The sequence below is a fragment of the Mytilus trossulus genome, chromosome 2 (assembly GCF_036588685.1).
Source record: "Mytilus trossulus isolate FHL-02 chromosome 2, PNRI_Mtr1.1.1.hap1, whole genome shotgun sequence".
Taxonomy (NCBI): domain Eukaryota; kingdom Metazoa; phylum Mollusca; class Bivalvia; order Mytilida; family Mytilidae; genus Mytilus; species Mytilus trossulus.
Window position 1 is genome coordinate 73,292,305 of NC_086374.1, and position 27,935 is coordinate 73,320,239.

Genomic DNA, 27,935 nt, shown 5'->3' on the forward strand with positions numbered 1-27,935 from the left:
CTCATTTTCAACTGGCAGTACACATTTTGCCCTCCATCCCAGCCATGATTACTTCAGATTTTTTGTTATTTTTCTAATATGAATAATAATGAAATATTTGTCACTGGACGTTCAAGGATAACACGCGGAAAAGGCATTGTTATGTCAATGGAAAGACAACTTAATGGTATAATTTTGAAATAAAATATGAGAAGTCTTTAGAAATGATCTGAAAAAACTAAATAAAATTAGGAATAACCGTACTCATTCATTGTCGTTCTAAACAATGCGTTTCTGCTTGTTATGTCTACTTATAATGCTTTTTAGTCCCGCCCTGACTTCATTTACCTATTTTCAATTTGACTATAAACTATCTATGATTCAATGGTGATTGGATAAAGATTCATGATTCACAGTTGATTGCATCAATATTATGACGTCATTTTAATAAATGACGTCATCGTCTCAAGTTTAGGCGTATTCGACATACAAACGAAAAATTAGTAAGTATAAAATATTATTCTTTCAGAATGTAGACACGATAAAAATTTTTTTGGCTTTTGTTCGATGTGAAATAACGAAAAAGAAAAATGAGAGTAATTTTAATCGCAATGCTAGCTGGTTATTTCGTTTCGGCACGAGCATTTTGGAAATTAATATTTGGCCTGCTCAAAACAATGTGAAAATTAAAGCTGCACAACAAAATGTGGGAAAATAAATGTGTTTTCTGCAACTGGTTCTATTTTATTTATCCTATTTCAATAAGATCAAATGTATATCTGACATTTTTATTTTCATAACGTTACAGATAAATCTTTTTCTATTATTTTCTACATGACATTTCTTTATACGTAATGTCTCGAACCGATCATAAAGCATATAAAGTAGTATACTACTACTGCAGTGATATTTAGAGATATCGGGAAACAATTTTATGTTTTCAGGTAGGTATTTGCCTCTGGAAATTTGTTTATCTCTCAACTGGTAACTCTAGTTTAAAGTACTATTCAGAACTTTTAAAAGTGATTTACTATGTACAGAGGCATGCAAATATTCGAGTCGTACTTGAGACAAGTATGTTTCCACATCCATGGATCTTCTTATATCTATCGTACAACAGTCATTAATTATAAATGTTACTGCAAAAGTTATGTTTCATTTAAAAACTATATTCTATATATATAACTATATATATACCGAACTAATATGAAAATATTCATAAAAACCTTCCCGTGCCAATGAGTGACTTCTTTGCAGTACAATCTTCGTTTACTGAAACATCTGTGTATAATAGTTGTAATCGTCCCAGAAAATGGCGGACTAGACAAAAGGAGGGCTTTTTTGGGGGAAAAATGAAAACAACACTTTATAAATTATATGCTTCCTTAGCTTAATTTCAGGACTACCCTCATTACGAACGCTCAATGCCATGCACACATTGGAAAGCCAAGTATTATAAACACAGAAACAATCGGGGAGCTTTATGACCAAAAAGATTTGCAAAATTCAAAAGATTGAATGTCCAACGGTTTGAGAAACACGGTTAACTTCTCGGAATGTATGAATAGTGTACTGCAAAGGAGTTGGTCTTTAAACTCGGTGCGCTTTATTAGATGTAAAACAACATGGATATATTTGTCACTGAACGTTAAGCAAAAGCCATTCAAACAAACAATCTCTCAATGAATATTTTACTTTAATATAGACAATATATTATTTTTACAGCAATATTAAGCAATCATTTGAACTTTTCATGTCAATAACTGATACATATGGTTTAATTGTTGCTGTATGATTTAAAAATCAAATCCCACAATTTCGAGATTTGTCCACGTGACTTTATGAAAAAAATCAGGGGATAAAATAGTCATACATGGACAACTTTCATATCAGTCTCTAGCATTTTATCTCGGATATTCAACTTTTATCTGTCTTTTCCGACCAAAAATCTGGTCATTACTTTTTTAGAAGTACTGCTTGTACAAGGCGGTATTATTTTGTTTACCGGTTTTGGCCTTTATCCTGATTTTTTGTAATTTGTCGAATATTGCTTAAAATGAATCATAAAAGACGAAAGTCTGACGAATTTCATTTCATATGTTTGTGAATCGTAAAGGTTTACCCAAAATGTTTTCAGACATGTCTTTGATTAATTTTTTATTTTCAAAACCTGGTGGCAGTTGTTCAAGATAGGTGTCGACAATATAGAAAGAATTTGTTCAAATTGCATATATATCTCTTTATTAGACCGTCATAAATATTTTTCAAAAATGAAAGTACTTGAGGGAGAAACTTATTAAGGACCGAACCAAATTCGCAAAACTGCAACCACAGGAGCTTGGTTCTTTTAAAATACATATATGTTACGAAAAGGTATACCGGTTTCAAAATCTGTACAGCAACATGTGTAAAAATTAAGATATATAACATGATTGTCGTCGAATCAACTATCCACCGCCCATGGGTCCAAATTACTTGGATATAAGCATATATAGTTCACAATACAGCCACCGGCAGTAAGAAAAAATCATCAGCAAACTGATCATATAACTCCTACACAATGCTGTCAACCAAAGCTCACAAAAAAGGTTCAAATTTGAACAGTCAGTCACATAAACCCTTCTAGAGTTATGCCCTTTATAACTTGGAAAATTTCTAAAACATTTCGTTTTCATAATGTAACTCAAGTTTGCCTAATACAAATTTTATGAATCTCATACACAATGCTAAAACAAAAACAAAACAATAAGCATATGACAGCTTCAATCAGCAGCAAAATACTTAAAAATTATAAGAAAAGACTCTTACACAACTGGCAGTCTCTAATTTTTTTTAAACGTTTTATAAGCAAGCTTGAGCAGGAACATTCATGTCACAGATACGTTCTTTTATCATTTCTTACATCACAAAAGTAAAAGACATCATTGTAAAAATTCAAAATGCAATTTTCGCTCTAACCCCAAATGGAATTTACGGACCCCATATATATATATCGTATTAGTTCACTAGAACACCGTGAAGCTTTTATTATTGCAACAACACATTTCCCACAGCACGTTCCAAAAAGAATATTTTTCTGGTTAGGCTTGAGGTAAATGGCGTCAATTTTGTACTTTGTAATGAATATTACCATAAAAGATTAAATGTGAAAAAACCTGCACGTAAGAGATGACTGCATGTTGAATTATATTTACGAATGATGCCATTGTACCGATGCTAAAATTAAGTAAACGTTTTGACTACTTTGAGATATCTAAAACCCTGGTGTAATAATTTTTCAGAAATATAGAGATATCTTTCGTTAAAACCAAATACGTCGTTACATACATAATCGAATCGTACAAGTTGAGATATATAAACACCATGCATAAGATGATGACAAGGGAACACCATCATTTAGAAATGGATCATTAACAATAAGAAATGAAAAATCATTTCTTTTATCATAAACTTTGGTAATAAGCTTCCAGTTTCAATGGCTTTCCAAATACTTTTCGATCACTAACATCACTGAAGAGACATTAATTGTCGAAATCTAGATATAGTGTAAAAAGAGTTAACACCTCATGTTGTGGTTTACCATCTTTGCCGCAAGTTTATAGTTTTCTACTTGGTATTAAACTAAATTATAAAGATCCATTATGTGATCAATTTATTTGGCAATCGTCAAGGCAGTCAACAGAGTTTAAGAACATCAGTTGTTCGACCTGTAAGTCAAATGCGTTTTGCGTTGTATTTAATTTAGACTAGTACATTTAGATCCAGGAAAGGGCAGTGTTCAATGTTAGTTTCGTTGAAAGTCAGTTCAGCAGGATAAAACTTTTTAGTAAACATACTGAATTCGTCATTATTGCTAGCCAATATATCATCCCAGGGGCGGATCCAGAACCTTAATATCTGGTGTCACCATGAAACCCAATTTTTTTTGGAGGGGGGTCAGATCATTGTCTCAATATTTCTATATCTTTTTTGTTTTTTTCTTTATACTTTATTGTCCTGCCAATTGATGATCTTTATTATATTCGTTCTAAACAGGCATCAAATATTTACCACTGAATGTTAAAATTTATATTTCATCACTCTTTAACTTTTTTTGCCTCGCTGTCAGACTTATTTTTTGGCATATTATTCTTATATCTGTAAATCACCTTTCCTATCGCTATAAATGGTGACCTATTATTAGCCTCATAAATGTACATGGTAATTGAAACAAGCAAAAATAAAGAAATATAACTGTATGATTGGGCTTTTGGAGAAATTTATAAGTCCAAGATTATCATTCTGCCGTTACAAAGTAAATCTTTTTAAAACAAAATATTTTTTAATGATTATTTATTAGAAAATGTCAATTCATTTTCCTGGACCAATGGAAAGGGGGGATTTTGATTTACCTTGAAAATAAGAGAGAAGGAAATACGACATTCTGTTTAAAAAACGAACTTGTGTGGTATATAAAAAAAAAATCAAAGAGCACGATTGCTCTGAGGGATACGATTGCCATTGTTTTCGTTGATATCAGTTTTATTCTTAAAAATGAATATAAGATTATTTGGGGATGGTTTCATCAGAGAAAATGACTTTACATTTATATTCACGTAGATTGGAGGAGTTCTTTTCATCAGTGAGAATAGATCGAGATACTAGAGTATCAGAGGATGCTTTCATCAGTTAGAATGGCGCTAGATACAATTGATGATGTTTTATCAATTAGAAAGGCAGTAGATATAAGAGTATGAATGTGATGTTTTCGTTCACTAAAACGGCATAAGATACGAGATAATAAATAGATGTATCAACCGGAAGAAGTTACAAAAAAATTAGAGGAAGATTTTCATTAGTTAGAAAAAAATCAAGTTAATTTGAAGTTGTTTTTTCAACAGTAAGAATGGCTGCAGATACAAGTTGATTTAAGGATCTTTTACTTCTGTCAGAACGAGGATGACAAGATGATTTTCGTCAGTAAGATTGGCTTTAAACATGAAACATGAGCTGGTTTTTTTTTATGTCTGCTTCAGAACAAACGTTACGACAAAAGTAGAGATTTGAGTCTCCCAATTTTGAACTGTCAATTTTTATAAGTCCTACGAATTATTTTGAATTTTAAACAATTTACTGTTCCAGATAAATTGTCTTTAACGTTTGCCAGTACCAAGTCAGGAATATGACAGTTGTTATCCATTCGTTTCATGTGTTTAAGCTTTTAATTTTGACATTTGAGTAGGGACTTTCCGTTTTTAATTTTCCTCGGAGTTCAGTATTTTTGTGATATTACTTTATAAGACGTACATTTTTTATTTAGTTTTGGATAATTGAACACAGCTTGGCCTTCGATTTTAAAATTATCTCTTGTCTATGTTTAATTAGTACACATTCATTTCAATATTTGCTGTCTGGAGATTTCTTAATTCGGAAATATTTAATGTTATTGTCAGTTAACTTATTATTTACAGTGTATGCTTATGACAACAGAGGTTTCCGATACAGTGTTTTTCAGTACAAAGACAAAAATTCAAACTATAGTGTTGACCAAACTTCAGATGACAGTGTTGACCAAACTTCTGGTAACAGTGCTGACCAAAATTCTGGTTACAGTGCTGACCAAAATTCAGATGACAGTGTTGACCAGAATTCACATGACAGTGTTGACCAAACTTCACGTGACAGTGTTTTTGTTGAAATCAATGATGCACACTTGACACGAAGTAATTCCGACAGTGACAGTGAAAACGATAATGACCAAAAGAAGAAACCGGATGGAGATGGTGAAGGAGATGCTTTGTTAGGGGAGGGTATTAAATTCAGGAATAAACCTAAAAAAGAAAATCAATGTTTGGGTAAGTTGAATTCTTATATTTGCAATGCATATACATACAAAACATTTCAAAATCTTTGCTTTCTTTGTTGACTCTTTTTTACATTATTTATTTCTAAGTTTGTTTATAAGAATCCGAAAGGTTGATTTTATATGCAATTTTGAAATCACCCTTTATGTTATTATTCTTGAATGTTAATTTTCCATACTTATTGTACATTATGTTCAAAGAGGGGCGAAAGATACCATAAGGACATTCAAACTCATAGATCGACATAATAGTACACAAAACATAACATAGAAAACTAAAGACTAAGCCATACCAACCCCACCAAAAACCTGAGGTAATCTCAGGTGCTCCGGAAGGTTTAGCAAATCCTGATCCACATGTGTATGGCACCCATTGTGTTGCTCATGTTATTGCACACCCGGTTAATAGTGTAATTCGGTAGGTCACATTCGTGAAAAGGGAACGGTATTGTAGTTACGATTGTAGTAAGGAACATATCCAATATCGTCTGTGAAATGGATATTCCATAACGGACGACCAACTCGTGATGGCGTCCGTAAATTTTTCGAAGGGATGATTTAAACTTCACCATTTGTAACTTTTGGTTTAATAGCTTTCTTGTGAGCAGTAACCCTCTATCAAGGAAATCATGAAAGGAAATACAAGACCGGGCATATCGTATCAATTAGAAGATATACACTCTGTATGCAGGCGCTGCTAGAATGTTGATAAATAGATATGGAGAGTTCACAATTGGGAAGCTGAAATCATCTTTTTTGTCGTACAGTTTTGTTTTATACCGTCACTCAATGTCAATTTCTAGATGTTAGTCAAGATATGAAACAGACTTAACTGTATATGTTGTATCCTTTATCCCTAGTTCGATGGGATATCATAGATGCGCTCAACATAGTCACCAAATTTCAATATGTCACAAATTTGTTTTGAAGATTAAAAGGACAAAACAAACATTTCAATTTTGACTTCTATTTTAATAGCTCAATGTTTACACAAAACTAATTGCTATTCGGTTACGTCCAATCTTGTTTCCTCTACTTTGCAATAAAAATCAATGATTTAAGGAAACGAAATAGGCGAATAAAAAATAAAATTAATGATTTAGATAAAATAATGAAAAAAAATATGAAAAATTAAGTATGTATGAGTATATGTTAGTTCTTAGAATTACTTTAATTATTCATTTGTTTAACATTATTTTATCTTTAATTGTATTTTGTATTCACCTACCTTTTTTTAAGTATTTTTTTTATATTTGAATTAATCTGCAGGGTGTCCTGATGGAATATGTAGATTCATTGGGAAACATTGCTATAGCTTCTTCACTGGGCCATCAGATTCATATACACCTATCAAAACAGCACTAGGATTTCCGTTTGGTTTTCTGTTAGCATATGGTAAGACGCTATTAAATATAAGGAGACGTGGTTTGGTTGCCAATGTATAAAGTAGTATACTGCTGTTTAAATGTCACAAATTGATTGAGAGAAAACAAATGAGGTTTACAAACTACAACCGACGGAAACACATAAAACCATAAGAGGAAAAGTTAGGAACAACAGAAAGACTGAAGTGCCACAAAAACAAACCCTCACATACATATAAACAAAATATTTAATAACAACTGCCATATTTCTTACGACATTCAAACGCATGAGTAGAAAATATATAAAAAAAAACAAAACCGAAAATTACCAAAAGACAAATAATGTTATATTCAAAACACATCATATAAAATATATATTGAAGGCAAAAACAAAATGTTATACGAACATTTTAAGTGACTGGATAAAACACAAGGAAGTTGTCAAGTTTAACGCAGCGACACCTGGTAAGTATAAGCAAACATAGCGTCTCTGATCTCATTTCGAAACATACTGTAACAGTTGCATATATTTAAAAATGTTTACACGTGTATTTTTGTTTTGAATTTTTAGGTCTTTATTTTGCTTTGATTGTGCCAATGCAGCTTGAAGAACAGACACGACATTTTCTGGGAGGATTCTTGATCTTAGGTGTGTCATGTGGGTATGCACTGTCAGTTGAGCTCCGATGTATCATTTGCCTGCTGATTCCTATATTTTTTGGAAAGGAGGGAAGATCCTATATTTCAGCCATAGCCATAACTTATCTCATTTCTGGTATGTTATTTATGATTTTTGATTGTAAGTATGGACGGAAGCGACAATCGTGTATCGCTCACTCGTTATAAATTCAATCCATGCCTTTCAGATTAAATGTAGTATTTCTAGTAAAATTTAGAAATTTGCTTTGCCATTAAAGTGCGAGGTTTGGCATGCCACAAAACCAGGTTCAACCCACCACTTTTATTCCCCTTTAAAAGTGTCCTGTACCAAGTCAGGAAGATGGCCATTGTTATATTATTGTTCGTTTATGTGTGTGTTGCATTTTAACGTTGAGTCGTTTGTGTTTTCTCTTTTTTTGAGATATTGAGATAAGACGTGGCACGGTACTTGTCTATCCCAAATTCATGTATTTGGTTTTCATGTTATATTTGTTATTCTCGTGTTGTTTTGTCTGATGCTTGGTCCGTTTCTGTGTGTGTTACGTTTCGGTGTTATGTCGTTGTTCTCCTCTTATATTTAATGCGTTTCTCTCGGTTTTAGTTTGATACCCCGATTTTGTTTTTTGTCCATGGATTTATGAGTTTGAACAGCGGTATACTACTGTTGCCTTTATTTGATGTTTTGTTTCTCGATTATAATTTGCGCTTTCCACGCGGAAATGTTTGTGAGACATGATACTGTATCTAACTTTCAAAAGGGTCTACTGACGATTATTGAATTTCCGTAACTTTTTGTCTGAATTACAGATTAATGTGAACCTATCGGTTCAACGTTTTGATTTGTTAATGATAAACCTAAAAGATAGGACAAAGTAATCAATTCCGAGAAACAGTAGTATATCAAAACTCCTCAATGTATTTTTGATGCACAAACCAGGATAAAAATCTGTAGGAATCCATTGAAATCCAAATGGAGCGAGACCATATAAATGTTTGAAAATGTTCTTTCTGAAAGCAGCTGTTATCAGCTTTTTCGGTTTATGAATGTTGGCGTATGTTTTTGTTGCACTCAGTGTTTCTGTTGTTCCGTTGTTTGCCTCTTATGATGATGTGTTTAACTCGGTTTTAGTTTGTAACTCGGATATGTTTTAGGTGAGTTCAGCCGGTTGAAGCGCGAAGTATGTATCGTTGTTTTTTTTCTCTTTCAAAAATGTGATGTTCTATGATTTTACTTTTTCAATATAATACCCTCTATTTGAATCACGGATATGTGTGTAAAACTCATTACTGTCTTGCTGTCTTAGTGTTTAATAAATAAATTGCTATCGATTGTTTACAACCATAAAACTTTATACCAAACTCGAAGAGAAAACCAAAAAACATCGTATTTGAGTAATCATGCTATATCTGACGTTTCTGTGGTATAACCATCATGACTCAAACATGGACAAATCTTTTTTTTCCTTCATTAGGTCCAGTACAAAATATCATGGACAACGGAAAAGAAATAACACGAACATTAAGCTGCGCGGCTGAGTTGTCAGCAAACCACACCAGAGCAAAGTGGGAACTCAAGATGAAACCATTAGAAGATGCAATGAAGCAATGGCAGGTGAGACGGTTTTTAAAGTAAAATTTTATTTTATTTGTATTTTCATAGATAATTAATACGACTACGTTAGACAACAGACAAATATCACTTTGCCGGATTATTAGAATAGGCATCCTATTTTTTTTTAAATATACCAATACAAGTCGACAGGTAAGAAATGGTATTTCATTATAAATCCATATAAGAGCCCAAATCCTTATCATATTTTTCAAAACAACAATGAGACTAAACGAAAAGAAAACTTATTTGATAAAGGAAGTCTTTTTACCTCGGGATACCATAAGTTACGATATTATGATAAAATTGGCAATCGGCTAGTAATATGCAAAAATTATAATAGATATAGATAGATAATATCTACAAAATTGCCGAAAAATCTATTGTGTCCGTTGACTGTGTCTTCTCTGATTGGAAGATGATGTTTCCCGTTTCTGTGTTTTCCGCAAAACCATATTAGATGAAAAGAAACTGTAATTGCGAAATTTTTCATCAAACTTTTAAGTATAATCTGTAATTATTGCGGTTTGCCGAAATCGTCAATTTTTGATTGATTTTGAATAGTGACGTCACTTTTTGTGCTGTATTTGTGTTCTGCCGTTAATTAATTTTATATGTTTGTTGTTATTCTGTAGTTCTCATGTTGAAATGAACTATAAAATTATATATTTATGTATTTCTCTGCACTGAGAATTTTAGCATTTGTGTGTACTGTCACGTAATGTTGTCATTTCGTCGGTATTTTTAACATTGCCATATAAGCGGTAGGTTTGACTAGCAATAAAACCAGGTTAAACCCACCACTTTTTTCTTAAAATTTCTTACACCAAGTCAGGAATATAGCAGTTGATATTACATAGTTCGTTTCCATGAACGTGGATTTTTTGTGTGTAGCAGTTCAGTGTTTCCCCCCTCTTATAGTTGGTGTGCGTCACATCAGTTTTGATTGGTTGAATCGGACTTATTTCACTTAAATCTGTTAGTTTAAAACTTTTGAACAACGATATACCACTATGGACTTTATCTATATGTAGTTATGCGGTTGACATCTGTATCACATCCGGCTTATCTTCCTAAATTAAGAAACTTATGACCAGTGTTGTAGCAGAAGACACGTACACTGTAAATGCACACTGATTGTGCATGGATATCTGACATTTTCACTTGCATGTATTTACCTCAATTCATGGTGCTGTAGATGACTATATAAGCTAAAGATGGAAGAAAATGAAGAAAAATACAAGTTCGATTATTAATTTCGTTGTTTTAACAAATTCTGCATACAGCTGAACAATATTTGATTGTAACAACAAGTCCACCCTTTCCAAAAAAATCAACAAAAAAGTTGATTCATTTATATTTCAACTGAACAGCTATATACTGCTTTTATAAATACTTTACCTCTCATTTGAATAACAGTCGCATCAAATTCCATTATATTTACAACGATGCGTGAAAAAAACAGACACAATAGGTAAAACATCGTTGTCAATGTAATCGAATTTTATCTGACTTTTATACAAGTGAGAGGTTTAGTTAGCTATGAAACTAGGAGTAATCCACTACTTTCTACATAGAAAAATGCATGTGCCAAGTGGGGATTATGATAGTTTTTATCCATTTGTTTGATGTAATTGAACTTTTGATTTTGCAATTTGATTAGGGACTTTCCGTTTTTAATTTTCATTTATATTTTTTTCTTTTTGTGATTTAACTTTTTATTCAAGATCTTTTGTCAATTTTATAGGCAGAAGGTATGTACATGAACAAAGTAGTAAATCGAGTGGACAGTGCATTTGCACCAATGAAAAAGGAGGTATAACTAACTTTCGTTGATTATTTTTACATTTCATTAAAGAGATGAGAATTTCTAATCTACCAAATAATTGTGTTTTAGTATTAAAGAAAATATTCGAAACGATTATATTTCTTTACTATTTATTTTCAGACCAATTTTAAAAAGATTAAAATGTTACTTTATCCACAATTGAAGTCCAACCCTATATATTAAACATGCAATTAACCTAACCATAAACTAAATAAAGATGCACAGTTAATTACAATAATTCAATACCCATCAATTTCTTAACTTGAAAAGTAATCAAAGTAATCATTAAGATAAATCAAATTCATTAAAGTCATTAGAAACGAGTGACTGGGTTAAAAAATGTTCTTCCGATTTTTGAACCAATGCATACAAACATCATAAACTTAGTCTTCTGTGCACGAATTTATCATTTATTTCGAGTAAATTTCATATAATCGTCAATTTTTTTTTCAATCGGTCAGTGTTGTTGTGAAAATATGGCAGGTAATTGAAGTTCGTGTTTTGAAGCCGAAGTTTAACGATTGTCACCTGGTTGTCACCGTTCGACAAAAAATCAACAAAAAAGCATGGAAATTGAGCAAGTGTTTAACATGTAAATTCAGATAATAGTTAAATTTAAGGACATCCATGCGTATTGTGATCACCGGATTTTTATGAGATGGGTAACACTGAGGTCACTTTGCATACGGAAAATATGTCGGGGGAATTGATTCCTGGAAGGAAGGAAGCAATTAAATAAAGTAAACTTCTTCTAAATATGAATAAATTAAAGATTTTTTTTTTCAGAAAAAAGCATATGTACATAAGTTATATAATGAAAACTATCCATAGAATTATAAAAAAAAACATTAGCATTTTTTTGTTGATTTGAGGTTTTTTATGACTTAAGTACAGATACCCATAAAATTGAAGGGCGACATAATACTTCATAAACTTAATCTAGGAAATTCTTGATTTTTTATGAACTTTATTCAGATCAGATAACAGTTTCGGCATACTTAAATAATTTCAGATATGATACAAGGGGGACAATCAAAAGCCGTATTAAAAAAAAAAGATGTTACACAGAAAATTAATGCTTGAGCAACACAAAAGCTCAAAAAAAGGTGCACTCCGGAAAAGTAAATTGAACTTTACACAATAATGCAATTCGTAGTGCTGCTCTATGAAAAATTCCATCGTATTTCATGCTTTCAAAAACGAGAAATATTTGTAATGTCTCTGGTGTTGACCAATAAACAACACATTAATTTAAAACATGCATCTCTATTTTAATTTTTCGTTGTAGAATTATGTTCTTTTTATTACTCACACTAAACGTGTCCCTATTTTGCAATGTAGGTTAGAGATCAAGAGGATGCAGCTGTAATGGAAGCTAAAACGGCAAAGGTTGACAAACTCACTGGAAATAAACGTGGAAATAGACTGGCAAAAATTCATCAAAAAAATAAATCATCAAATAGAGATTCACGAGAGAAACAAACAGAACTTCAATTTAGGACCAAGATGGATTTGCAATGTGAAAGTAAGCTAGGAAATGTTATAGTGATAACCAATCTTATTTGTTTCATCATTCATTTTGTAATTATTTTTAATATTTGTGTTGAAATTACATATCTAATTCATTTATTTAAATTTAAGATTGTTTTTCTTTGATAGATGTTTGGAATGAAGGTGTCTTAAGATGTAGAGATAAATTCAAAGATCTAGAAAAACGATGTCTTAAAACCATACCATTTATAGGATACCTATTATGTTTGCCAATGAAAATGACATTTTTCTGTGAGATTATACGATGTAAGTACGGTTATTATGTGTGCATGAAAGATCGTTATTATAATGAAATGTTTAAATGCGTAAAAAATATTTTGTTGATCTGAAGTTGATCTGAACTTTATTATAGGCCGGTTGACTACACGATATTTTAAAATTAAGGTAATAGTAGAGTACCTATGTTTAAATCTCGTACATCGAATACGAACAAAATGAAGAGACGAATCAAGGGAACATACAAAAACTAATGGTTCAAGTTGGAAGGGAGAAACAGTCATGGCTAGTATGTGATGCTCACATGATTATAGAATACGAGAAGACTTTTTTATTTTCTTGCCGAAAACTATTAGTGCTACTGCAATAACGAGATCTGCCTTTTTTAGATTTAAGCTAAGAATACTTACTATTATAGGAAAAAATGGCTTTGAAATACTGCCTTTTATTTTAAATTTGAATTCCAAATTTATTTCTGGAACCATCAGCAACTTCACAAAATGATTGATAATCTTAACCCCATTTATGCAACGTTATTCGTTTTTGTATAATATATCACTACCAATATCATTCTGATTGAGAATACCATTTATGAAATCGATTTCACTTTCGTAATAACTTCGACCATACTTTAGACTTTTAAAACATAATGTTTAATGTTTACATCTTTAATGATTAATCAATTGATTGGCTGTTGTTGTTAATGCCACTTTCAACACATTATCGTAGCTGCAAGGTTTTATTAAATGGCGCAGGTAGCAAAGCAATACCGACGTTTCTCCTACAAAATGTCAATTCTAGCCAATAGCCATGTACATGTATGAACAAGCTTTAAAATAATTAGATTTCAGATGTTGAAATTTAACAATGAAAAGATGTTTTATACATGAATATTAGTGGCTAACGTTGCCATGCCTTTTCTAGCTGTTGTTTGCTTATACCAATCCTAATAAACATTGAGAAACTAACACAACTGTTAAATTCTTATAAAAACATCTAACCTAATATGTGAACTTTATCTTGTATTATATGCACTAGCATAAATATGTTTACAGTGATCCCAGGCGCTGCCGGTTTGAGCTGTGATGCTATGGATGTTGTTGAACCGGGATTTGGAGAGACATATGTCGCTTCTGAGGATATGATGAATGTGATGGATGAAAACTTTGAAGTCAATTTACAATACAAGGTTTGTATATTAAATGAGGACATTCTCTGAAACGGATTCACATAAAATATCTGCTTGAATTTTTGAAACTTTAACGTCCATAAACTTTTTTTAATAAATTTATGATATTATAAAAATAAAATGAAAATAAAGTCTCAAAAATACTGAACTCCGAGGCAAAACAAATGATAAAACACATCAAACGAATGGACAACAACTGTAATATTCCTGACTTGGTGCTTGCATTTTCAAATGTAGAAAATGGTGGATTGAACCTGGCTTAAAAGCGCTAATTGAACCTGGCTTACAAGCTCAAAACCTCTTACTAATATGATAGTCGCATCAAATTCCATAAGTCAATCAAATTCAAAAATACAATACCATTACTCGTTTTGGTGATATGGAGTAGTGAGGTGACAGCTACACATACGAATGTATAACGTTATTCTCCTATGATTGTGTCCTGTTATCTTAATATTGCATGAAATGATATATCTCGTATCACACAACACGGAATTTTCAACTCAACACAAAAAAAAACCATTTAAAAAAGAATTTTTCAAATTTATGTAAGTACTCTCTGATATTTCATTACAGCTTGTCCAATCAAAAGAAGGTCTTGAGTACACATCTGTTGAGGAGATACGTAAAGGAACGATGAATGAATTTAAGCAACGAGAACAGTTAATCAACATGTTTAAGAAGCTGTTAAAATGTCTTCTTGGATTTACTTTTCTACGAGTGATATATAGGTATATTTTAAACTATTTCTTTTATCTTTAAGGTACTTTTTGAATATTTTGTTTATTTTAGTCTCGAAAACCATTAAAGAGATATTGTTTGTCAAAATGAGCATTTGGTGTTGTAATATTTGAACCATTTATATCATTTTCTATTATTTCAACTAATAACTTAAACCGTACTTTTATTACTGCACCCGATGCGCATTTCAACAATAAATGTACTTTTGATAATGCTAGTGGCCAAAATATTTGTAAATCCAAAAAATGATTCAAACGTTCAAGCTTGCTGTTCTATGTGAGCCAAAGCTCCGTGTTGAAGACCGTACTTTGACCTAAAATGGTTTACATTTACAAATTGTGACTTGGATGAAGAGTTGTTTCATTGGCACTCATACCACATCTTTTTATGTTTTATTAAAATTTGCCATTACAAAATGATAGAAAGTATTATAAATTAAGGAATGTATCTCCCGCATGCAAAGCTCTTGATTCCTTAAAAATGGATTTGGCTATGCTTTTTTGGACCTTTTGGATTATAGCTCTTCATCTTTTTTATAAACTTTGGATTTCAAATATTTTGGCCACGAGCATCACTGAGGAGACATGTATTGTCGAAATGCGCAGCAGGTGCAAGAAAATTGATACCGTTAATTTTGTTACAACCACTGGGTCGATGCCTCTGCTGGTGGACTATAAGTCCCCGAGTGTAAAACAAGCCCAGAGCCAGTACTTAGAGCTTATAAAACTAGAAAATACCAAAATCAAAGAAAACTAAGAAAACTAAGACAAGGAATCAGAACTATATATAAGGGCAACAGTAGTATACCGCTGTTCGAAAGTCATCAATCGATTGAGAGAAAACAAATCCAGGTATCCTTTGTATAATATGATTTCGAATTTTATAACAGCAAATCTACATGAAACCATTAAATTTCGATAAGTTAAACAATACCCCACGATCGTGTTAGATAAATAATTACATTCATGTTTTTTTTCCAGCTCGTACAAGTATAACAAAAAATACTTGTCGGACTTCAGCTTTGACAATATTTATGTCTCAGACTACTTTAAACATATTGACAAAAGACGGAATGCACAGGTAATATATACCATCTATATCATATTAAATTGTTGACTAACTTATATATACGTAGGAATAATTTTAACAATAGTATTTTTTCATTAAATTTGTTTTCCCTTCCTTTAAACAGCTAATTAACTAAAAAAGATCAATGAACTCAAATTCAATTTCAAAAAGGGGAAGTTCATAAAAACTTACAAAATCGTACGCTATCAATCAACGGATGAAGTGAAAAACAAAACGATTGCCCTATTTATGACTGGGTACAGACATTTTCATGTAAATGAAAACCTGCAGTAGTTGAAAACCGATTTTATATCTAGCTAGCTAAACCTTCCATTCTTATGGCAGCTGTTTATAGTGTTGTTAGATTGATAATATTAGGTGAGGAATCCAATCAAACACAATAGGTTATTGTGACAATAATTGAGATCAAGCCGCCAAAAACTGTGTAACATACATCACAGACTCACAAAACACACTCGACTAAAAGATATATACAAATATACAAAAAATTCTTAACTAAATTAGCAACAAAAACATTGTGGATACATAGTGAATTTGACAATGACGTCAATAACAAAATTACTGTTGTCGTTGACAGTAGATACCGTACATAGTATTCACTTTCTCGATAAAATTTACATAATTAAAAATTAATTACAAATACAAAGTCAAACAAAATAGAAACAAACATTGTAAATCCCAATGTGTCCTAATCGTGTTCTGTTTTCAAAATGGGTAGATTCTGTAGTAGACAGTTCAGGGCAAAGGTCTGGGAAAGTGAGACTGCCACTTGGAAATTTGAATATATTGGAATGGAATAGATAACTTTGTCTTGCAACAGACTACCTCCAAATACCTCAAAGAGTTGTTGCAATTGATCATACCGTACATCGGATTGAACGTTCACATTCTAACCGGATGTGGCTGCGTACTTGTACAAATATCACAGCCGAATAGACCACTTTCGAGTTCATCCGTCACCGGAAAAAACTCGTCAATTATACGCGCCTTTATCACCGTCATTTGTGCGTTTAGGGGCGTCGTCACTTCCTTCCAACTATAATCTATATTGTACGAAATTATTCGGCAAATTGAATTCTCAAAATTGACAATCAACACTGCTGTCATTGGGGAATTGTCAGTAAGTACCTACAGAGCAACACTTATTTCTAGTTTATCCTGCACAAAGACGATCACTAAGACGCTTGATGAACGTAAATACTGCAGGGATACAGGCGACCCCCTCTATCTGGTAAATGACGTCATAAAGGCGTGCATAATTGACGAGTTTTTGCCGGTGACGGATGAACTCGAAAGTGGTCTATTGATGCCCCACTTTTGCAAAAGTTTTAAAATCAGGTTGGAAGATGACCTTAGTAACCATATTTAATCTTTTCCTCATCCCCTACTGGTTGGTTTTATGTTAACCTTAATATAGAAATGTGTTTCTTCTTTTCAATCTAAAATTATAGATTATAATTTTTTTATTCATTATAATAGTGTTTCCATTCATTGTCTGTTAAATGCTTGTGTGGTCAGTAATATATATATATTTTACAACATTAAATTTGCAGGAAAAACGAGGATTACTACCACTGAAAAAGTCAGAAAAGAAATGTTTGGTGTTCCCCTGGAGTCCAAAGCTCATGTCAGCAGAAAAGAAGAAATTGGTAATAATTTTAGTAGTCTAGTTAAACTGTATTGGTTTTAGTATATTATAACCATTTTTTTTACACCAAAACTTGTCAAGTTATATAATTCATCATTTCATGCCCTTCAAGGTAGCGATTTATTTTTATATACATACATACATTACTTTTCGATTATATTTTCTTATTATTGCAATGAATTTTTATTGTTTTCAAATAATATGTACAGGGCAGGCTGATAACATAAAAAGGTTTGTAAGAAACGAAACAAATATATTACTGTGTCTCAATTAAATAGTGCAACTAGTATGGGCAATATTATTGTATGCAGATCAATGAATAAGATAGAACAGAATTGACATCTTTTAAATTAATATGATAAGAAAACAATTACAGATGCCATATAAGCTTCAAAGAGTTAATCGGTATTTCTCGAAAATAACATATATTGTTCTATGCAAACATGATATTAAACAATTTAGTGTTGGTACAGTTATATAACTGATATCACGAATATAAACAGGGAACCAGATAGTGTAAATATAACAAAAAAAGTCAGAAGTCAAAAATTGGTAGAAAAGTGTAATATAAATGTTGCGTATAAAAGTCGTTTACCAAATTTTGAGTTAAAAGTTGTAATGATTATGTGAAACACGAAATTATGAATATAAATTTACAGTGTAGGCATATCTAGCAAAGGAGGGCTTGAAATATAAAAAAACGGCGCAAATTTCGATTTTGCAAATATCTTCTAAAAACTACTACTTTACAATCGGTTGAGACTTGATTAAACAGGTCCTTTTCTATCATATCTAATAGGAACTCTTTGCTCATTGGCGCAAAATAACCCCATCGGAAAAAATTACGTTTTTGACCGCACTCTTCACATATAACATATAACTTTTTTCATATTTAGTTCATTATTTGATATTAGTACTTTTTATGCTTAATTCGTTTTCATATTATTTTATTTTATCATTTAAAGTCTAAAGGAACTTTCATGATTTTGATGCGGTGTTTAATTACTGGTGTTGTCATATACTCTGACTACCTCCTGTTCACAGTTATGGATATAATAAGACGTCATAGTAGAGTGGATTATGCACAGTTTGGTAAGATTATATAATCAACGTCCAGTAGATCACAGTCTGAAACACTGTTGTCTGCAAACTGTCCTTAATACTATATTTAATCTCATAATTATAGTTGTCTAAATATATTTATATACCTTGGACATACTGAAACTAGTGTTGTTGGTATATGTAATTTCTGATAGTATCTACCTACATAGCCAGTCAATTATTTATATTTGTACATATTGAGCGATACAGAGTCTCAGGAGTGAATGATATCTGCTACATGTTTGGCAGATATCACTGACTCAGTGAAGTTGATTGTTTGAGATAATTTGAAACCTATTAATCGTTTTCCAATCTTGCAGATTATCGGGTTCAACAAATAATTATTAAAGGTACTTGGATTATAATTCATAACGCCAGGTGCGCATTCTGTCTACATAAGACTCATCAGCAACGCTCAGATCAAAATAATTATAGAGTAAAAAAAAGAATAAACTTGAAGAGCAACGAGGACACAAAGTTCAAAAATGTTTTGCAAAATACGACTAAGGTAATATAGTTCAATAAAACCTGACCCAGTTAATGCAATTTACCTAATCGTAGTTGGTACTGGCATGAAAATACGGATTTTTTGTGTTATTAAAATTTGCTGTTACAAAATATTAGAAATTATTATAAATAAAGGAATGTATGTCCCTCATGCAAAGCTCTGATTCCTTTCAAGGATTTGGCTATACATTTTGGACCTTTTGGATTATAGCTCTTCATCTTTTATATAAGCTTTGGGTTTCAAATATTTTGGCCACGAGCATCAATGAAGAGACATGTATTGTCGAAATGTGCATCTGATGCAAGAAAATTGGTACCGTTAATTTTTATTGATAGAATATATCTAAGAAAAAGACAAAAAATGATATTTGAATTCGAAACAACGCATAGAACCAATTTAAAACACGATTGTCCAATATATTAATTCTTCAAATAAACTTTTTATAGCGAGCTTTAAAATTTTTTCAAGAAGGAATTCAGATTAGGCTTTAACTCATTGGTATTGGTGCAATACTTTCTTGCATAACATGATTTGTGTTTGTATTGTACTGTTTGAGTGGCAAATATGATAACATTAGGTATTAATTGAAATTTGCTCAGTACTATTTTTTTAGAATACAAATTGTAAACAAAAATAATCATTTCAAAACACAACATTGATAAGCTTTCTCTTTCCTTTCTTTAATAAATAGAATCCAGGTAACCACTAGAGGTTTAAAGGGTTTGTCTGACATTTGGCATCATATTGATATAATCTTGTTCTGATAATCATGTAATCAGCACAAAGTATGTATAATGGGGAGACTATTTTGCCGAAGTAGAATAATTGCTGCATTTGGAAGGAATTATATGGATAATTTTGTTGGTTTTATTTTTATCGCCTTTAAAGACAGATATATGTTTGAGACCATTTTGGTTTTGGGATTACATATGAGTTACATGTATCTATTTGCACATATTTTGACACTTATCATCATAAGTAAAGTTACTAGTTTTTTTTTCAAATCTGACATCGACAAAGGACAAATTTAAGCAAATGCAAATATAAAAAAAACTGCTATGGCTACCAAAATAATAAGATTGTGTCATAGAATTTCAAACCTACGGTTAAACAATGGTTTCTTCACTGCAGGAAAACATCATATAATGGTTCAAGTTTTCGGCAAGGGCTTCATGTCCAATATTGTCAGGATGTTCATTAAAAGTTTTGATGCGAAGCACGAAATAAATGAAGTCAGTACCAATTATGGTAAGTATATCTCTAAGTATTGTAAAAACGTATCTAAATATTCACCAGCTGTGTTCTATAATGTGGCGTGATATTTTTGATACTAGGATCGGTTTGGTTAGTGATACGGGTAAGACAGAAGACGCATCTGATATTTCTCCGTGTGTTGTCAATGCAATTTCCTCGAAGTTGTTTTTCGTTTTGCATATTCAAAATTGGTTTACGAGTTTAATACCCTGTTACTGATTGTGACATTTTGACCAAAAGTAGATTTTCATGGCGAGTGATGAATGCATATCACGAGAAGCTAACCTTGTTGGCGTATCCGATCTAACTCTTTTTAGCTTTTCCCATCACTTTGCGTCTGGCGTCCGGCGTCGTTAACTTTAACAAAAATATTCTCCTCTTAAACTAATGGGCCAAATTAAACCAAACTTGGCCACAATCATCATTGGGGTATCTAGTTTGAAAAGTGTGTCCGATGACCCGGCCTGCCAACAAGATGGCCGCCATGGCTAAAAATAGAACACAGGAAGTACAATGCAGTTTTTGGCTTATAACTGAAAAACCAAAGCATTTAGAGCTAATCTGACATGTTTATCAGGTCAAGATTTATCTGCCCTGAAATTTTCAGAAGAATCGGAAAACCCGTTGTTGGGTTGCTGCCCCAGAATTCGTAATTTTAAGGAAATTTTGCTGTTTTTGGTTATTATCTTGAATATTATTATAGATAGAGATAAACTGTTAAAAGCAATTATGGTCAACAAGGTAAGATTTACAAATAAGTAAACGACCGAAATGGTCAGTTGACCCCTTTAGGAGTTATCCCCCTTTATGTAAATTTTTAACCATTTTTCATAAATCTTAGTAATCTTTTACTAAAATCTTCTACTCTGAAACTACTGGGCTAAATTAATCCAAACTTGGCCACAATCATCTGTGGGGTATGTAGTTTGAAAAATGTGTTGATTTCTTACTTGTGTTGCTTTCTTTAAATCAAAATATTGAACTATTTTTTCTTTTCTTGTTTATTGTCTTGAAAACTGTTATGGAACGACACATACTCCGCAAAAATAATAAGAAAGAGACAAAAATTAAAAAAAAATGTAATGCAAAAATGTTAAGGGAGCGATGCAGGCTCCATCGTAGCTTTTGTAATTGAATGAGATATATATGATTAATCAATTTCTTGTAATATTTGGTTAATAACCATATATCTTTGGAAAGAATATTGTGTGGATAACTGCTCTTCATTATAGCAGTTGGTAGAAAGTCTATATAGCGAGGAATGAATTGTTCAAAACTAAACTTATTAGACTTAATACATTGAAACAATCTTAATGTTAAACAATTTTGTTTTTCAGAATGCCTTCCAAGACCAGTAAGCATGGATAATAAGTATATATTTTACATTTATGGATGTTTTGGTGCAGTGTGGTTATTGATGATAGTAGAATCATATGGACTTAGGATTAGACGTCTTGTTGCTGCATTTTTCTATAGAAAGGTTATTGTATACAATAAGGAAGGAGAGGGGTTATGTAATTGTCCTTGACAATTAGCATTGAAGATTGTATAGATTAATCATTTTCCGGTAATAAACGAAGTTTGAATTTCAAAGCCTTTGAAATACAATTTCAAAATAAGAAAGCTCAGAGAGTTGATAAATGCCGTATGTCTACTCGACAGATTTATTGTAATAAATAGTGTGTTTATTTTTATTGATGTGTTTTCGGTGGCGACTGTTAATAAAACCTTGTACAAGTATTATCTGAATTAGATTTTGTTCGGTCAAGCTTTAATTATGGAGTTTAGAAAGATATTCTTGTAATATAAATATTTGAGTGCACATGTTAGATTAACTTTTCTTTATTCTTCAGAGAGAGAAGGCTAGGATTTTGTATCTTTTTAATGATTTGTACAAAAAGAGACAAGGCTATGCACGACATATGAGACATCAAGTGAGGAGAAATGCTAGAAAGAATACTTTGTCAGTAAGTTATCAGACTTCAATAATTAACAGTAAACTTCAAATAGAGGTACTCACTTACTCGTCATAATTGTAAGTATAGCAAAAACACAAATTTCATTTTAAATATAGATTGGGAGTATTTATTATTGAAATGAAGAGATGCAAGCATTAGTTCTATTTAGAAGCTGTCTTAAACATAAAAATTTGCAATTGTTCAAAGCAGTGTTTGAAAGTTGTACATGTACCACATTCAAACTATTTTCTTTCAAAAATTTGAAACAGATGGAACGTGTATTTTGCAGATGTAAGGAATATTGTTCATGTCAAATGGAAATGTGATGCTTTTCAAATAGTTAAGATTTAGATACATCAAATTATTACTAAATACTAGTAAACTATAAAACTTGCGTTTTCTAAATAAAATATCCATTGACAATCATAATTTTTATGTTTATTCAGGAACATCTCTAGATTTTTAACACGCACCATTATTTTCATAACTTTTTTTTATATAAATGTATATATAAATATATATTGTATATATTTTGTAGAAGAAAACGAGTTTATTAGGAAGTTTTCGTAAGGAATTCCCAGCACTTTGCGGTTGGTTGAAAAGATTTCAGTCTGCCAAGGAAACCTGTTTAATCTGTGGCGAACCCGAATCTTTACGATTTGTAAGGTGTAAAACAAAAGGATGTTCATTTGGGTATTGTTTTGAATGTTGGGAAGATGTAAATGTAAGTAAATCTACAAAATCGAGCACAAATTTTGCACGCAGAGTTCTGAGTTATGTTTTATGACCGTAGGTTTTTTACAAGGAACACGGGAAACCAATAGCTTGAAAAGCCTTAGATATATTAACACTCTTGGTTATATAAAAAAAAAGTCACAAAAAGACAAGCAGAAATGCAAAAAGTGATCAAAAATAGAAATCAAAAGAACATGAAGTTATGTGCCTACTCTAGAAGTATCACTGTACAGTTAATAATAAAAGTTCCCTATGTCAATTAAACGGTGCAATCAACGTATTGTGATTGGTTTTTTTTCTCTTATTAATTTCTCTTCATTTTATGATATATGAAAAAGAACCCAAAAAAACATACATCGTACAACTTTTTATGACAAAAACATGTACAAAATTGTAACAGTAATTATTTACATGATCGAAATATATCTGGTTCCAACATATACTGTTTTAGTTTCGATGTTACGCTTGCATGCACGAAGATTCTGATGACAGTGATCTAACTGAAGACGAATCTGAAAGTTCTGGGGAGGAGGAAATTTGAAAGTTCTGGGGAGGAGAAAATCTGAGATACAGGTTAGACTAATATCTAGGAGTCATGTCTCGATAGAAGGTATCCTGGGAAGGTAATTCGAGACATATATGAAGTGTGTAAAACATCTATAGTGGTGTCTTCCTAGAAACATCAGCTTTATATTTTCAGCCACTGAGTTCAAATGTGCTAAATTGGACGGTTTATTTTCAAGATAGATCAATGTTTTGAATTTATTGCAAACAATGTGTGTACACCAAGTACTGACAAAAGATTAATGAGCGAGAGTCCAGTTCTATTTCATATTTTAACTGCATAAAAATTGTGAATAATTTTACTCCCCCAAAACACATCTACCTCAAGTACAAATACGATATTCATTGCCTACAGACAGTGATTTTACCGGTACGGTCTCTTAGTTCATTATTTATCTACGCCTTCTATACTTATCACTTTAAAACAGCAAACCAAATCCAAGTTCATTTAAATACAATAAAAATTTCAGAAATTTAAAGACAAACACTTTTACTGATAATGGCCCATCGTTTCTTTGCTTATATTCAGATTAATTCAGCAACTAACTTAGGTAAATACATTTTATTGTTTTATGATATTTATATTATACGGTTAGTGGATATTTTGTAAATAGGTGTGTTAAGAATAAAACTTAGGAGAACAAATTTGTGTTTATTTCGATTTGCATATATTTTGTGAAGACGTTAATAGTCAAACTGGAAGGAACTAAAAAGGTATATTTCATTGACCCTGGGGTAAGTCTTATATTTTTTTTTAAATACGAACGAACTTTTAGATGATTTTAATTTAGGATGACGATGGATGGCTGTTAAACGTTCAGTTGGGTTTCATATTTACTCAACATGCTTCAATTCGATTTAAACAAAATTACATTACTGAAATCTAATTTGTTTCAATTAAAACAAATAAATTGGTAGATATTTTAGCTGTTTTAAATTACGATTATCATTTTCAAATATTCACTTTCCTTTCTAGAAAGTATTGCAAAACTAAATGAATCTCTGAAGCAAGTTTTTGGAATATTCAAATTTCAAATAAACTTGCTATGAATATGTTATAACTAAAAACTGATTTGTTTGGAAAATGTACAAGTCCTAAACAACTGCGAACAAATTAATCACAAAAATTAAAGGTATAAAACTTACGAGATTTGGTATGATAACATAAGAGACAGATATCCACCAGATATCAAATGAAGTGGATGTACTCAACTTTAGGTCCCCGTAAGTATACCCTTCCATCAATGAGCACAATTCAAACTGTCAGCTGTAAAGCTCGATATGACATGACAAAATGTAAAACAATTCAAATTAGAAACCAACGGCATTACTTACTATTATATAAAACTATAAACCGAATATGAACAGGACAAACAGCATCCAACTTATATTACTGAATTACGAGTTCTGCTTTGGAAATAATGTAGTATGCATGGTCAATCATCTTTGCTAGCGCTCGCCCGTTCATTAATATGAAACAGTGATAAAAAAGCTCAACCTATGAGTATAATGTTGTTAGAATAGTTATCAAAGGTACTAGAATTATAATTTAGTACGCCAGACGCGCGTTTCGTCTACATAAGACTCATCAATGACGATCATATCAAAATATTTATAAAGCAAACAAGTACAAAGTTGAAGAGCATTTAGGATCCAAAAAATTCAAAAAAATTGTGTCAAATACAGCTAAGGTAATCTATGCCTAGGATAAGAAAATCCTTAGTTTTTTTCGAAAAATTCAAAGTTTTGAAAACAGGAAATTTATAAAAATTACCACATTATTGATATTCATGTCAACACCGAAGTATTGACTACTGGGCTGGTGGTATCCTCGGGCACAAAACGTCCACCAGCAATGGCATGGACCCAGTGTTGTAAAAAGTTATCAAACGAAGTCTGTTGGTAAGGTTTTGACTAGTCAGAGCTTCTAGAAGTACACACGCATATTTGATTAACAAAACCGATGCACAATTTCAGAAATTGAGGTAAATTTCAAAAGTGATACATTGTTAAAAGTTAATTTGAGGCTTTGAAAAATTACATTTAAAAGATGCGTCAAATTCCGTATAAATTTTTAATACTGAATCAACAGTTGTTATACCGATCGATATTTTACATTATGTAAACATTAAAAAAAAACATCATAAAATGACGTTGTTAACAATATAATATGGTAATTTTTTGAAATTTGCTGTTTACAAAATTGTGAGTTATTCGAAATATTAAGGATTTTCTTATCCCAAGCATATATTACCTTAGCCGTATGATACGGTGTTTTTTTGTCCGCAATTTACTTTCTGTCCGCTTTTGCTTTATTTCTGATAATTTAGCTTTTTGTCCGATATTTTTGCTTTTTGTCCGTTTTTTTTTTTTTCGATAATGTTGCTTTTTGTCCGACACGTTTGCTTTTTGTCCAACACTTCTGCCTATTGTCCGGGTTTGATCCGATAACAATTTGGCTAAACATTTTAGAATTTTGGGTCATTAATATTCTTCATTTTGTTCTTTGTTTATAGCTTTCTAACTATTTTGATCTGAGCGTCAATGATGAGTCTTATTTAGACAAAACGCGCGTCTGACGTATCAAATTATAAGCCTGGTACCTTTGATAACTGTTTACATCACTGGCTCGATGTCACTGCTGGTGGACGATTCGTCACCGAGGGTTTCACAAGCCCAATAGTCAGCACTTCGGTGTTGATATGAATATAAGTTATATGGTCATTTTTAGAAATTTACTGTTTACAAAAGTGTGAATTATTCGAAATACTAAGGATTTTCTTATCCCAGGCATAGATTACCGTAGCCGTATTTGGCAAAACTTTTTGGAATATTGGGTCATCAATGCTCTTCAACTTTGTACTCGTTTACCTTTCTAACTAGTTTGACCTAAGCGTCACTGAAGAGTCTTATTTAGACGGAACGCGCGAATGCCGTCTCAAATTATAAGCCTGTTACATTTCTGTACCATTGATAACTATTTAGATCTACTTTATCTAGAATTTGTGGATACAAAATTTGTGTCATATATTTGACATGTTAATGTTACATAAGTTGTACCTCAACAATGCCTTATGAACTTTACATTGGTTTGTTTTAACTGAAAACTAGTTGTCTGTTTTTGTAGTAATAAACGAAACTTCTTGTTATTCTTAAATTATTTAAAGCCCATACACCTAAATAATTTATTTGATAAAAAATGCATAACGTAAAAGTATAATTATATTTTTTTTAGATGAAAATGTCCGATGATGATAGATTTAAAGATGAAGAGGAGAAGCCAGTAAATATAAAGACAACACTCAATATGACACTACTAAGTTTTGGAAGTGCTCTGTTTGTCAACTATATTGCTGAGATTGTACAGTTATCATACCATTTAAACGTACCAAATAAGCACATTGCCGTTATTGGATCGATAGTACTATCATCATCAGCAATAGCAATGATACTGTTGTATTCAATGGCGTATATGTTTACTAAAAGAGGACACGAACAGAAAACTATGGTTTTGTTTGTTGTAGCTTTTTCGTGTTTGAGTTTTGCTATTAGTGCTCTAGGTATTGTCATTGCTGCTACAGACTGATATCATTGTGGTAGTTTTTTCATGCTTGTGTATAGCAGTAAGTTATGAATATTTTTATTGTTGCTACAGACTGATATTTGTATTAACTGTAATAACTCTGGTTATAATGTGTGTGTTGATAAACAATTGTATGGTTATATTTTGTAGTATTATAGCAGTAAAGTAGTGTTTTTCTTTTCTTTTCCTAGTTTATAGCAAGGATGAAATTGCCCTCTCCGCAGCAGAAAAAAAAACTTTATTGGAAAATGAAAACGAAAAGAGACAACGACAAACTAACTTCTGAACTATTAGACTATATGCAATGTTCCTGTATGTCATTGTTTTTTTTAATTATTATTTCCCACTGTATCATATCAATGACTAGAGATTTGAGTTACAAATCTGTGTAACAGCAACAAAATAACAAGCATAACCAAATTATTCTTGATGTCAGAATACAGGCCGTACGAGACCTTTAGTTGTTAATATCTGTGTCATTTTGGTCTCTTGTGGACAGTTGTCTCATTGGCAATC

At 31.7% G+C, this 27,935-nt stretch overlaps 1 protein-coding gene across 1 annotated transcript; it reads left to right on the plus strand.

Annotated features, from left to right (window-relative positions):
- The first annotated feature begins 433 nt into the window (after positions 1 to 433).
- LOC134707968 (E3 ubiquitin-protein ligase DCST1-like) lies at positions 434 to 27,486 on the plus strand. The gene is made up of 19 exons (XM_063568157.1): positions 434 to 482; positions 5,430 to 5,813; positions 7,091 to 7,216; positions 7,757 to 7,960; positions 9,318 to 9,457; positions 11,202 to 11,270; positions 12,624 to 12,807; positions 12,942 to 13,079; positions 14,105 to 14,238; positions 14,815 to 14,969; positions 15,960 to 16,059; positions 17,622 to 17,717; positions 18,682 to 18,808; positions 20,457 to 20,573; positions 21,917 to 22,059; positions 22,433 to 22,546; positions 23,076 to 23,261; positions 23,724 to 23,845; positions 27,072 to 27,486. Coding segments are annotated over exons 1-18 (2,508 nt in total). The 5' UTR covers positions 434 to 481; the 3' UTR covers positions 23,814 to 23,845; positions 27,072 to 27,486.
- The last annotated feature ends 449 nt before the right edge of the window (positions 27,487 to 27,935 follow it).

Coding starts and splice junctions, on each gene's coding strand:
- LOC134707968 (XM_063568157.1), top strand. Junction 17,718..18,681: donor CAGCAGAAAAGAAGAAATTG/GTAATAATTTTA, acceptor TATCATTTAAAG/TCTAAAGGAACTTTCATGAT. Junction 22,547..23,075: donor CTAGAAAGAATACTTTGTCA/GTAAGTTATCAG, acceptor TATATTTTGTAG/AAGAAAACGAGTTTATTAGG.